The 14,320-nt window shown below is 31.6% G+C and overlaps 1 protein-coding gene across 1 annotated transcript; it reads left to right on the forward strand.

Annotated features, from left to right (window-relative positions):
* The first annotated feature begins 4,548 nt into the window (after positions 1-4,548).
* On the forward strand, positions 4,549-12,615 carry LOC149786725 (uncharacterized). The gene is made up of 8 exons (XM_089977224.1): positions 4,549-5,208; positions 6,275-6,725; positions 7,032-7,121; positions 10,761-10,845; positions 11,170-11,247; positions 11,499-11,607; positions 11,888-11,922; positions 12,469-12,615. The coding sequence occupies exons 1-4, from the start codon at positions 4,982-4,984 to the stop codon at positions 10,773-10,775; spliced, it is 783 nt and encodes a 260-aa protein (XP_089833350.1). The 5' UTR covers positions 4,549-4,981; the 3' UTR covers positions 10,776-10,845; positions 11,170-11,247; positions 11,499-11,607; positions 11,888-11,922; positions 12,469-12,615.
* Positions 12,616-14,320: the final 1,705 nt, after the last annotated feature.

The raw sequence follows: 14,320 nt of genomic DNA on the forward strand, positions 1-14,320 counted from the left end.
ATTTTATTTTGTGAAATTATTATGTAATTTTTTATTTTTTTTTGTTTTCAGTAGGATTTTCAGTTTCTGGAGTAACATTTACTCCATCAAATTATGACGCCAGTCCGATAATAGTTATTTTCGATTATCACAATTTTGAGTACTATTTACTCGAGCTAATGCAATAACCAGTAAATAATAGGATTTTTGTTTCTTCATTTTTAAAAAATAATAATATTTATTCAAAGTAAAATATTTATTCTGATAATATCACTGGACAACAAATTTTTACAAAAGTCATGTTACTGAAATAAAATTAGTCAATTCTTATCAATTTTTATGTGCTGAACACGAATATGACAGTCAAATTGCAAAATTGGCTCTAGTTTTTTTGTAATCTGCAAGAAATTAATGTTTACATAACGAAATGCATTCCAATAGTAAAAGGTCAACTGTAATAGCCTACCTATAAAAAATCAAGTCATTGACTACATCTTAGATTTCTTCGCCTGTCTCTTGTACAGCTGTTCGGGAGCATCTCTGAGGAGTGTCCAGCAGTAGTCAGCCAGCATTGTAGTGGACCATTTTCCCTGGTATCTTTGTTCCATTGTTGCGATATCTTGATGAAAACGTTCGCCGTGTTCATCACTAACAATACCACAGTTGCTAGGAAAGAAATCCAAATGGGAATGAAGGAAGTGAATCTTTAGAGACATATTGCAGCCAAGTTTCTTATACTTCATCAACATGTCTTCTACTAGTTCCTTATAGTTTTCTGCCCTAACATTTCCGAGGAAGTTTGTAGAAACTAGGCGAAAAGCATTCCATGCTTGTTTCGCGTCACCTTCCAGCAAGTTGTTGAACCGGTCATCTTTGAAAAGCTCTCGAATCTGAGGACCCACAAAAACTCCCTCTTTAATCTTTGCTTCGCTTAGTCGAGGGAATTTTTCATGCAGGTATCGGAATGCTGGCAAAGTCCGGTCAATGGCTTTCACGAAGTTCTTCATCAAACCTAGTTTGATGTGAAGGGGTGGTAGCAAGATTTTCTGAGCCTCAACCAGAGCTGGGTGTTGGATATTCTTCTCTCCAATGGCTACATTCTGCCTGTGAGTCCATTCCTTCCTCATGTAGTGCATTTCCCTTGCTCGGCTATCCCACTCGCATAAGAAACACATGTATTTTGTATATCCTTGCTGCAGTCCCATTAAAAGGGCAACTACCTTCAAATCACCAGCTGTACTTGTTATACTCAATGGAATTCAGTAGCTGCCTTAAGTTATCGTATGTCTCTTTCATGTGGACAGCATACGCTACTGGAATAGATGGAAGAATGTTTCCATTGTGCAAAAGCACAGCCTTGAGACTCAGTTTCGAAGAGTCCACAGATAGTCTCCATTCTTGTGGGTCATGAGTGATTTTTAAAGCATTCATGAGGCCCTCAATATCGGAACAGAATATCAGATTACTTTCCTTTCTGAAGAAAGGCTCCAATTGCTGGTGGCGCTTTCGATATGCAGTAATTGTGACATCTTCTTCTAGAAGATTCCATTGTTGGAGTCTTGATCCTAGCAATTCTGCCTTGTTCTTTGATAAGTCCAAATCACGAATCAGGTCATTTAGTTCTTCCTGTGTTATTCTGTGTGGGGTTGATGATGCACCACAGTGAAAATCTGGATCACTGCATGCTGATGGACCAGGAGAAGAACAGGTCGACTCACCTTTGTCTTCGTCAGATGAATCAAGAGAATATTCTGCTGGAGGTTCTGGAATAGGAAGTCCCTCACCATGTGGAACTGGTCTCAATGCAGACGGAATGTTTGGGTAGACTATTCTCGACTTCTTTCGCTTCGTTATTCCGCCGGAAAGAGGAGGAACCAAGCAGAAGTAACAGTCATTTAGGTGGTTGCTTGGCTCTCTCCACACCATTGGGACTGCAAACGGCATTGATGACCTTTTGCAATTCAACCACTGTGAAAGCTGTGTTGTACATGTAGCACAGCATATATGCGGAGCCCAAGGCTTGTCTTGGTCACCAACCTTGCATCCGAAGTAAAGATGATATGCCTTCTTCACTTGAGAATTGATACTTTTCTTCTGGTTGGCAAATGTCACTTCCCCACAAATATAGCAAAAATTGTCCGCGGTATTAACACACTTTCGAGGCATTACTGTTCTTTATTGTACGTAAATGGATAAAATAATAAGTTTTATGTAACAGTAGCTTGAACTGTCTCGCACAACGTCTAAAATATTTTAAATGCTGAACCTATCTGATTGGGCTTTATATAGTACACTGCTTACGTCAGCTTCAGCAGCCGCCTGGCATTAGTATAATAGGCCTACACATGTATAGTACACTGCTGACGTCAACTTACTTCAGCAGCCGCATGGCATTAGTATTGCATTGCATCAGAAAATGATGCAATCAACTGTGGATGATGTGAGCATGATGGTATTATGCAATGTTACATCATTATTCCGGATGTTGCTGCAGTCCTACTGGAGAAATTTACACAGTGAAACATAGAAAATGAGGTATATGAATATCTTCAAAACGAGAGCCAATACAAATTTTTCACGGTTATATTCGTGTTCGGCACACCAAAATACTACAGATTAGGGCCTTTTCAAGTCAGTAATGATTTCACTGTTGACCAGTGTATTTATTATGATAATATTTATTCACATTAAAATATTTATTATGATAATAATATTTATTATGATAATAATATTTATTCAGTTTCAGATTTATTTTATTCAGAATCAGATTTATTATTATTCATATTTATAATTATTTAATATGGATAATAATATATTTATTAGGTAATTTTCTGTTTTCAGTAGGATTTTCACGATTTTGAGCAGCATTTACCCATCAAATTATAAACTCGGACTGATTTTCACAATTTTAAATACCATTTACCTGAAATCTGGATAAGAATCAGTAAAAAATAAATTCTGTTATAATTTATTTATTTGTTATTTGTGAAGTTATTAATATGCAATTTTTTCCCTTTTCCATTTTTTGAGCACCATTTTCCTCATCAAAATGATAAAATTGTTTGCTGATCTGAAAAATTTATGGGGAAAATACCCATCAGTTTGATGAAATTGATCACCTGATTTAATTTGGATGATATACCCAACAATTTGATGAAATTGTTTGATAATCTGATTTAATTTGGTGATATACCTGTCAATTCGATGAAACTGTTTGACAATCTGATTTAATTTGGTGATATACCTGTCAATTCGATGAAATTATTTGACAATCTGATTTAATTTGGGTAATATAACCGTCAAATCTGTGAAATCAACCCAATGATGAAATCATTGAATCTGAAATAATATTAAGAATGATAAAATCATTCTAAAATCAATGATAACATCATTGAATATAAATTGTTAATGCATTCGACTAATAACCTGATCTAATTTGGGTAATATACCCATCAATTTAATGAAATGATTTGATAATCTGAAAAATTATGGGTAATATACCCATCAATTTGATGAAATGGTTTGATAATCTGAAAAATTATGGGTAATATACCTATCAATTTGATGAAATTGTTTGATATTCTGATTTAATTTGGGTAATATAGACCTAAATTTGATGAAATTAGATTTTTATTCTGAATCAGGTTCAATGATTTTATCATCGATATTTACTTTTTATTCTGCCTTGACTTTGTCAAGGGAATCAGAAGAAAAAAGATTAAACTGATCAAATTCAATGCAAGAATGTGTAACATTCAGAATCTGATCTCATTTGCACATAATCGCAATAATATGTCCTCGCTGCAGCTCATATTAGTTCTTGCGTTAACAAAAATTCTTGATCGCCGCATTCATCAATAAATATATATTTAACACTAAATTTTTCTGCCTTGATTTTGTCAAGGGTGGATAGTGTTAATATTGTTCTGAAGGCACTTTTAAGTATCTCTTTGTTATATATAAAAACTCTCACGTGTTGGTACATATATAATACCCCTTTGATTAAATCAAGAAATAATCGTGAGTTCGTAGACTCAGAAATATATTTTACAAAATCCTCTGCGAAAAGATCTTTATGATCTGATATACAGATTTATACTCAAAACTTCATGTCGCAAATCAAGAAGGTGTCTTGTCTAGTCAGTAACTTTGAAATGTATCATTGATAAGAGGGGGGATAATGGAGAAATCCTACCTTCATTAAATATTCGTACATTCAGATATGCAAATGTATCCTCTAAAAACGATGGTTTTGATTGGTTGTACAATACATTCCTCAGAAACAATCCCATAAACCACCAATTCTACTTCCTGCTTCCGCTTGAACCAAAATTCGTGCGAACGCCTTTCAAATTTGAGCGATAACGATTAATAATTGCTGCATCTTAGTTACCATATTCTCGATTCATATATATTTAAAAATTGTTAGACATATATGTAATTATAATTAATCACGCTTTGATTTATTTTACAGTTTATCATAGTGCGCAAATTTAACAAACTAGTTTGTATAGAACATAGTCACGTTACCAACTGCCAGACCAATTTGAATTTTCGTTTCAGTCCTTTAAGTTTTATCAGTTTGACTTTATTTTCTATTTGTTGTGAATATTGGCTGAATTTATTTGATATTGTACTTGCATTGCTAAGTTTTTTTGTTCATTTATATGTATTAGTGTTTAAATTTGATTACTACCTAAGTAAGAAGTTTGCATATTCACATACTAGTTAAGGTATTGGAACTGATAGCGTGAAGAATATACTAGAAAATATTTTATTAGTTATATTCATTTGATACGTTTTTACCCCAAGATAGTAGTTTGTTTTCTGAAGTGTTTATGATTAACTTCCATTTTATTACACTTGATCTGGTGTGAAAAGTATAATTTAGTGTTTATGTAATTTATATTTTCTTTTTAGAAAGACAGTTACTTCTTTTAAATAGTGGATATTCATTTCATATTCATTGTATATTTTGCATAGCTGCCGCATACTTGTCAGAATGTCGAGGAGCATTTTCGTTGCAGGTGATTCCAATTTGAAGCAACTCAGTTGTCTTCTGAATCTTCCCAACTTATTCCTGTTGACTATTCCTGGTGCGAAATTGGTTGGAGATGTCACCAATTTTAAATCCAAAGTGTTAGATGTTGTCCGAGCCCAAAAACCTGACCTGCTGATTCTTCACATAGGTTCGAATGATGTTGGAAAAGATGTTAGCATATTTACAAGGTATTTTTACTTGTAAATTTGACTTTGAAAACATTTATTATTTGTGCCCAATATTTGCAGCATAACTATTATAAATTTCTATTGTATATTTAATTTATTATATTGATCTTACAGAGTACAACTGGCTAGTGATGAATTCCAAATATTCTCTCTAATTATAATATGACCAGCATAATTTTCAATAACAAATTTACATGATTAGCATCCATATTGACTACTCGTCATACAGTCTAAGACATTGACCCTGATATTTATGTTTTGGGGTCAATGTTTTATTACCTAATTAATTGTGCTTGTGTAGCATGTTTTGATGTCACCTAGCATCATATTGAGAAGTCAGATTTCAGAAATATCTCAAACTTTATGCAGCCCGTATTGATGCTTTTCTACAAATTAAAGTCACAATGATTTAGCGAGATTGTTCTTACTCTGATGCCTTTTTTCTAATAAATTAAAATTCTCACACAATCATGTGGACCTGATTTCAAGTTATGTTGGCCTACATTTCATTTGCCTGAAATGTGATTTATGCCGGGAATGCCATAATCAGATTAAGTTGAAGTATGTTTCTTTAACAAAATGAACAAAAACATAAAAGTATTGAAGAAAGTGTTTCAGTAGCTTCATTTAATTCAAGATTCTTGTCACAATTTTAACTGATTTTGGTATTCTCAGCTTCCAACAATCTACATTTATTAACTAATAATCCACCAAATGCCACAAATAAACAGGCTTAACATCAGGAGGAGGGTAACATTAATTAGGTAATACATATTGCACTTTATGACAATACAATTTTTACATTGCTACAACAAAAATGAAGTGTGTTGATTGTTCCGAAATCTTGCCATATGATGTCAAAATGGGATATTTATTTTTGCTTAAAGCTTGAGAGTTGAACAAAATAACCCTGGTAGCAGATGTTTTTAAATTTTTGTATCATTTTCTTTATATTTCCCAAATGGCAGCAGTTACTATGGTGGTGAATTTCTGAAATTTTCACAGTTTTATTAGTCATGTTTTGTTTGCATTTAGTTAATTCTTTTTGTGCACTTCTTGCTTTCAGTTGTTACAGAGACTTTATTCGTCAGCTGCTGGAAATGAATCCCACGATGCTGGTCACTGTTTGTGGAATTCTGCCTCGAACCACCAGTAACTTTAAATCTTTTCATTGGAACTCTACTGTTTTACCAGACTTACAAAGAGGATGTGCTGCACTAAATGATGTCATTATGAGCTTAAGCCGAGAATGTGATAAGTGCCATTTTATTGACTATAACCCATTGTTTGATCGAAGTATGCATTTGGCACGTGATGGACTCCATGTAAATATAAATGGTGCATATGTATTGAAAACAGTATTGGAGTCATTTGTTGTTAGTTTGGACATGGAGCAGGTAAACAGCGCTGAAAAATTGTTGTCCTTGGACCTTGTCGATACCCGTATGTCTTATGCGGATGTAGTGAAGCAGTTTCCACCCAGAGATAAACTTAAGTCGATGGATTACAAGGATAAGGTGACTAACATAAATTATAGTTTTTACATAAAATCTAAACTTGCTTTTAACATGAATAAGGTCACATATTCACATCAGTCTATATTTGGTAAATGATTTTGGTATTACAGCAATATGTCCATGTTAAATCATAATGTTCTGCCCCTATTTGTTTTTAGAAAATGTCAACTTCATGTTTGTCCTTTTTAAAATGACAGGTAAAATTATTAATGTGCTTATTATATACTTAAGAGTAATTGGACTGACCAAAGTACAGAATTTTTTGTTTACATATATTGTTAATGTTTTATAATTATTTCATTTAAGGAGAGCTGCAATTTTAGCAAAAAGCCATTTATTCCCAAATTCAGGAGGTATAAACGATACAGAGTACCTGTTTCAACACGAGTTAAAAAGGTATGAGCATTTTGTATTAGATAGAGATAAAGATAAATTGAAAAATGTATCATCTAAAGTAAGAAATTATACTAAAGTCTCCCCTGCCCCCCCCCCCCCCCCCCCCCCCCCGCATTGTTATCCCTATTTTCATGAGTCAGTTCGTCACATTTTCACATTATGGCCATAAATCTGTAAAGCTTGATATTTTTTCAATAAAATCTGGGTCAATTAATCGTCTTGACCCGGCCACAACGTCTTTTGAATAACTCCTGTCTTGAATTATATGTTGTATAATTTATTTATATTGTCCTAGTGGTGTCATATACCAGTTTCAACTACATGTTCCACTTCATGGTTTTGAGTCAAAGGTTAGGTTAGGCCTACGTCAGGCTTATCCAGGCTGCAACTTTTTAGCGATATCTGGGTTTTCACAAAGATTTCATAGAATTATTCATATGAAACGTGAATCATATGATCATGTGTCATATCTACACCCACCCATAAATTGTGAAAGTCATTGACACATCTATTGTTCATAGATCAAAACTCTTATACTCTAGCTTTATCTGTGCAGTAACTTTCTTTGCCATAACTATCTAATGCCTACTAGTTTTGCACTAATATTTTAGCGGAATTGTTTCAGTCGACCTGCTTTGTGTTGGGGGTGAAAGGTTGAATCAGATATACTACATGTACAGGCTGGAATTGTTATAAGAATTCTGATTTTTCACATATACAGTGATGTTGGTTATATAAACTCACACACAGAAAGCTTGGAATGTCCAGGTATGGTTCAAGGGTTGAAATAGACATAATGTAGCTTTTGTCTTGTCTCAGAGTTTGAAAGTCTTGTTAAATTTTAAAAATAGTTTGAGGAATTGTTCATATGAATCCGATGCTGTCAAGTCCACTCACACTCCAAAAAATGAATGTCAGTTTCTCATAGTTGGTTCCAGTTATGTGACTTTCAGCCTTAACCATCTCACAGTGTGTTAAAATGGCATTAAACATCAGTTCCATCACCATCACACCATTGCCTTTTTGAACATCAAAAAAGTGGGTGTGGGAAGAGACATTTTTATTTCTTATTAAATCTGAAAGATTTTATAAATAAATTTCATGATTATTGTTAGTCTATTTTCCAAAATGTACATAGCTCGCTTGTTTCATAAGTTAGGTTTCACAGCTCAGGCAGATATATCATTCACAAGAAAAAGATATCAATTTTCTCATCCTGACATGCATCACTTTTATCTCTGCTTTATATTTATTTTAATTTCAATAAAAATGAAACTCTTTTCAGTCTCGTAGAACTAGAGTTTGTTCTCAGAAAAGGTTTGTTTTCTCATGTTTTTATTATGTTGATTCCCTTTTTGATATTTCATTTCTGTTCATTTTTTACATTTACAAGTAAAATGATTAAAGGTGGATAAATTGTAAGCCAATTATCAGGTTATATTATATCATTAATCATGTTGGAAAAGCAGAAATATTTCACATTTAAATACAGATTTCTTATTTACATAACAAGTTTTATTCTTAAAATCCTATGATTCAATAAGTACCATCATTATTCTAGTTGAGTTATAAGACCAGAAATTTACCTCTGATGTTGCATCTCATTTGTATTGCAATCACATTTCAGTAAATGCATATTAGCCCACTGTCATGATAATGTGTGACACAATATGTCTTTGGCATGGTTTTGACATCACTATATACCATAGATGCACAAGCCCTTGCCAGTGGGCCTAATCTGGCGTGTGAACAGTAATAATATTAAAGAAATTTGTTTTCAGCCCTCGATTGGTCTTAGAAAATGCAATCTGGTCTTTGGCCAAAACCGGTTTTACACCCTGGCTATAGACTGTGACAAGGAAACCTTATAGTTATGTAACTGATAAATTGTTAACGCTTCATTAAAAATCCAATAAAACTAATTAAAATCTTTCTCAGATGACTCCAGTTGCTCTTTATCAGTTACTATACAAATGATGACATAAATCATGCCACCTTATAAAGTTAATGCGATCTCTGAATGTGGATGTTAATTTACAGTACAATTATCTTTGTCACAATGTGCATGTTAATTTACCATTAAATAATCCTTTCATCAGCACATAATGAAATCATGCAGTGTGGCATATCTTTATTTACAGTACAAAAGCTCAGTATGTTCACTACCTTCTATATTGTTATTTTTTTATAAAATTACTAGTTATTATTCAGTCATAACAAAATGTGTTCATTATGGACCAGACTGGTTTCTTTTTTCTTTCAATTCATTTTAATAATGCACATACTTCAGAAATGAAATTTGTTATATTGTTACTACTAACAATATTTGTTTTAATTTTTAAAAAAATTCCCCTGGCCTGGAGAAGTATAAAACCACTAAAAAGAATATATACAACACTCATGCAATGAGAATTTTCAATTTCTTTAAAAGGTATTAAAATCGTATTGGGGTTCCTGTGTGTATTTATGACAGCCAGTGTGTTTCAAAATTAGTGATTAGTTAACTTTTCAATTATTGTTATAATTTATAACCTAAATGCATTTGTTTTTACTTCATTTGTACATTAAATATTCAAACAATATTGTTTACTGCTTTAATAATTGTTTTATATTTTGCCATACATTTATATGAAACATAAAAATTACAATATTTGGCATTCTAAGAAATAGAGGATTGGTACTGTACATTTAATCAATTATGTAAGGCCATGCCTGCTATAGTTTCCAATTATAGAGATTATGATCAATCCTGCAGCTTAGTTAAAAAATATGTTAACCTATTCTGCATGTCTATTTATAGATGATAATACTGAATCTGTTCACTTATACAAGAGCAAAATTTTCACACTGATTATATATTTGATTCAAGTTTATTCAATGTGCATGTGTTCATTAATACATACATTATGGGTGTGTCGATTGGAACCTGTGTAAAAGCAGCTTCAGTTTACATACTTTGTTATAGTTGTTAGTATTTAATATTGTTATTTTTCTTGTCTTTCTTTTCCCTTTTTCCAAGTGATATTTTTTTACTTGAGCAGGAAAATAATCATCAGTTATGCTATTGTTTGATGATAGTAATTTACTGATATCTGTACAGCTGCGTTGCTACATTATGATTAATAAATCATCTGAGAATTGTTAACTGGTAGTGCTTGTGTACTGAACATATATACCATCATAGATTAAGAATGGCCTATTCATTTCTTTTTGTGGAAAACTGACATTGCCAGCAATATGAATCTATCTTAACTTTTTATATAAACTGCATATTTGCTAAATGGTAATAATAATTGAAATTACATTTTTATGCATCTTTATTTCACAATAATATTTTATATTAGAGTGAATATTCTTCATCAGATTCCACCCCTTACAGCCAATGTGTGTAGCCATCATTATAATATTGTTCGCATATTCTTATTTTTCTTTAAAAAAATTCTCTTGAAAGACACGTACGTATTTTTACATTTATAATTCGAGTGACGCATTTGCCAGGTCTTTTATTTAACTGTATCAGGTGTCCTTTTTTATGTGTCAAGAGTTATTGCTGATACTTTGATAAGTTTGTTTCAATTAATTTTTTTCTCAGGAAAATAACTATTGAAATGTTTTTGATGATATATACTTTTTATGCAGATTAGAGCAGCATGAGATAATAGTGCATGTCAGTGAGGATGTTGCTGTAATATTGCCACCAAGAGCTATTCATAACATATACAAGGTAATTGTTTAGTATTAAGGTATAAATGTTAATTATCAAAGTATAAATGTTTCAGTCTGAAAGTTTAAAAAAAAAGTTATTGAATAAAAGACCGGTGCTGTTTGCGGTATTATAGTTTGTTATAGAAACTACAGTGAAAGTAATGACTTTGGAAATTTCCTTTTTTTAAAAATATATGATAATATAATTAACAAGGTATTTATTTATAAATTTCAGAGCAAATGATGATATAGGCACCTTTGCATATGACTGTGTTAATGACAACATTTGTTGTTATCAAATTTGCTTGATTTTGTACCATCATATAAAGTTTAACTTTTTAAGGATCGACATATTCATGCTGCCTGTACACACCAGAAACCAAAAGTGAAAAGATTCATCCAGAAAATCATCCCTGCAAAGGTAAGTAGAAAATACTATACAATTGTTTTTTTCTTATTTTATCATTCTAAATACTGTTTTGTGGCTAATGTTTTCACATTTGATCAGTAAAGAAGAAATCTGATCTTGAGATTTTTTATATATATTTTTGAATCACTGTTCTTTAATAATAATGAATACTAAACTATTAAAAAGTGCAGCATTGTTAACATTTAAGTGCTTTTCTATTTTCCTAAAACACTATTACTGTTGAAATATTTTTATTTTTTTAGGTATTCTGCTGTCCTGAGTGCCGTGTGAAATGCACTAAGGAAGACTTTCTTTTGAACCATTACTTGAGCAGACATGTTCCTCATAGAAAGAAAATGGAGGAGATCATGTGTATGTTTCTTGAAGTAGTTATTGCCAAATTATTATTAAATTTTCAAAAAATTAACCCAGTTAATTTGCTTATTCTTGATGAAATAGATGCATTACAATTATATTGTGTTATATATTTGGTGCTTTTGACCTGTAAATTCTGTGATATGAAGTTGATTGTTTTTCATTTTCCAGCATAGATACACAAATATTGTTTTATTCCTTAATTATTACTTAGCTTTTTGTTTCCTCTTTGTAAGCCTTTTCTTTAATCGAATCTAAAACATTTATTCCTTTCCAGATAAGGATGCTTCATTCAAACCAAACCATATGAAGGTATGATATATATTAGTTTCTGCTTAAATACAATTCAGAACTTAATAATTTTAATTATGTTTACCAAAATTATATTTTGGCTTCTTGTGTTAAGGCAGCCATCACTTGTTTTGAATGAGGACAACTTATACTACTTCGTTTGTTTAGTTTGTTCCAGAAATACTTACATAACTAATTCATGGTGTACATTTTTTAATTAATGCATATGATTCATGATTGGGTATTTGCGCGCACACACACACACACACATAGTTACTTCAACATACACATAAAGTTGACTTAAATAAAATTATTTGTGAAACCTTAATACAGTCCATGTTATATTTTAATGTTCCTATAATAATATCTTGAAAAGATATCAATTTTCTTTTTGATGATAATAATTCATGCATAAATTAAAATTTATCTTCCAACAGAATCAGGGTACAATTTTCATCTTTGTTGATATCTGTGTATGTATAGCTATTTAATACTTCTAGTGTCCTATTTATAAAATGCTCAACAACCCTCAATCATTGGCTTTATAATGAATTTACCCTTTTACAGGATGAGATATATACTTGTAAAGCATCCAGTCACATAAGTTCCATAACTGATAGTGATTTTATTGCATTGGATGTTCCTGAAATGCAGTTATTTGGTAAATATACATTTCAGTATTACAGTTATGTATCTGGTCTGTTTACTATTTTCATCTCTCTCACTTTCTGTGTGTGTCTATATATATATATATATATATATATATATATATATATATATATATATAGATAGTGCCATCCTAATGTGCCGTTTTATTAAGACTGATGTATAGAATGTGTAAAGTGGAACTTTAATGTGACTTAATCGTTTTCCCTTTATTTAATTTGAACATTATTTTGTGTCTTTCACAATAAATGATTCAACATTTATTTGTCAATAAGGCATGAATAATTTCCTTTCAGACACGATACTCAGCTTTGTGGATTTAATGCCATATATCATCCGTGATAGTCATTTTTTATCAGAAAGAAAACCAGGGTATTACGATATAATATTTACTCTGGCTCAAGACGCTGATGCCTTTAGTAATATCATTAAGCAAATTATCAGATCTTTCTTATGCTGTTTCTCGCCATTTAATTATTTTTCAGTGGATATTTCATGATAAGTTTTATTTCATTTGCTGATTTGAAAGTAATTATTTACCTAAACTAATTTGTTCAGTTCCTATATTTTTTTTCCTCTTACATATATAAAATATTGTTATATGCAGAATGAGCAGTTATATTGGAACTGATTAAGACAATATTCCACTCGAGGAATAGTTTAATTATAATGTAATACATTACTACTAATGCGTACCTTGATTATTTTTTATTTTTTTAGGTAATCAGCTCACCCTCTTTTCTCATTTAACTTTCAATCTGTGTGTAATGTCTCTCATACATAACAATCTGCATAGTTTCCTAATAATTAAGCTCATTTGATAACATTTTGATGATAACAAAGATCTTTATAAAATAGTATTTATAGTGATATTCAAGATGTTTTATTTACAGTTAACTTTATTTTTCTGTCAACAGCGAAGCAAACTGCATCTCCTTTTACTGGATGAAGATTTCAGAATGCCACCAAAATACCCATACACTATTGAAGATCACAGCCAGTACTTATCTATGCTAAACAGTTCCAATGCTCGTGAATTTGAAAAGCAAACTGCAGAATATATTTGCAAGAGGCAGCTTCTAGGAGAAAAGTGGACAACAGATGACAGTATAGAAGTTAAAACTCCTGTGTCAAATTCTTTACAGCAGGAAGCCGCATTACATCCTACAGATATTAACAATAAAACTTTATCCAGGAAAAGAAAGTCAGATTTATCAGAAGTTAGCATTGCTAAAAATGTGTTTACAACCAATTTGGAAAAGTGCCATAAAGCCATTTACATAGAGCATGACATCATCAGTCAGTTGATAGAGTGCCATTTCATGGATTCGAAGAATAAGCAGCTTCAACAATTTGAGGATGCTGCTATAAATATAGCCACTTTTCCTAATTGTACTGAGGGAGTATTCGTATTTACTTTACTTAAAATTATAAATGACAGCAGTGAAGCACCATTTTATTATATGCGATATATTGAATCAGGATATTATCAAAATTTTATGGTGGAGAATTTTTCACATCTAATATGTGAGAAATTGACTATCTCAAAAGAATCACTTTTCTTGTGCAACATTGCCACTGATGAAGATAAAAAAAAGATAACACAGAGGAAAATGAAAGGTTCACATAAAAGTCATAGCAGACCAGATAAAGTATATAAATATAATTTAAGTAATTTGAAGGAAAGAAAACTACAACTTGCAGAGCATGCTGAAAATTTCACCAACTTGGAATTATGTGCCTGTTTTGTTCT

This window comes from Sinohyriopsis cumingii, chromosome 12, assembly GCF_028554795.1.
Source record: "Sinohyriopsis cumingii isolate HCF-2022 chromosome 12, ASM2855479v2, whole genome shotgun sequence".
Lineage (NCBI taxonomy): Eukaryota > Metazoa > Mollusca > Bivalvia > Unionida > Unionidae > Sinohyriopsis > Sinohyriopsis cumingii.

Bases quoted from the DNA above. Each gene is read 5' to 3' on its own strand.
- LOC149786725 (XM_089977224.1), top strand. From the start codon at position 4,982: ATGTCGAGGAGCATTTTCGTTGCAGGTGATTCCAATTTGAAGCAACTC. The intron at 5,209-6,274 runs GTATTTTTACTT...TCTTGCTTTCAG, and splicing joins GATGTTAGCATATTTACAAG to TTGTTACAGAGACTTTATTC. The intron at 6,726-7,031 runs GTGACTAACATA...ATTTCATTTAAG, and splicing joins CGATGGATTACAAGGATAAG to GAGAGCTGCAATTTTAGCAA.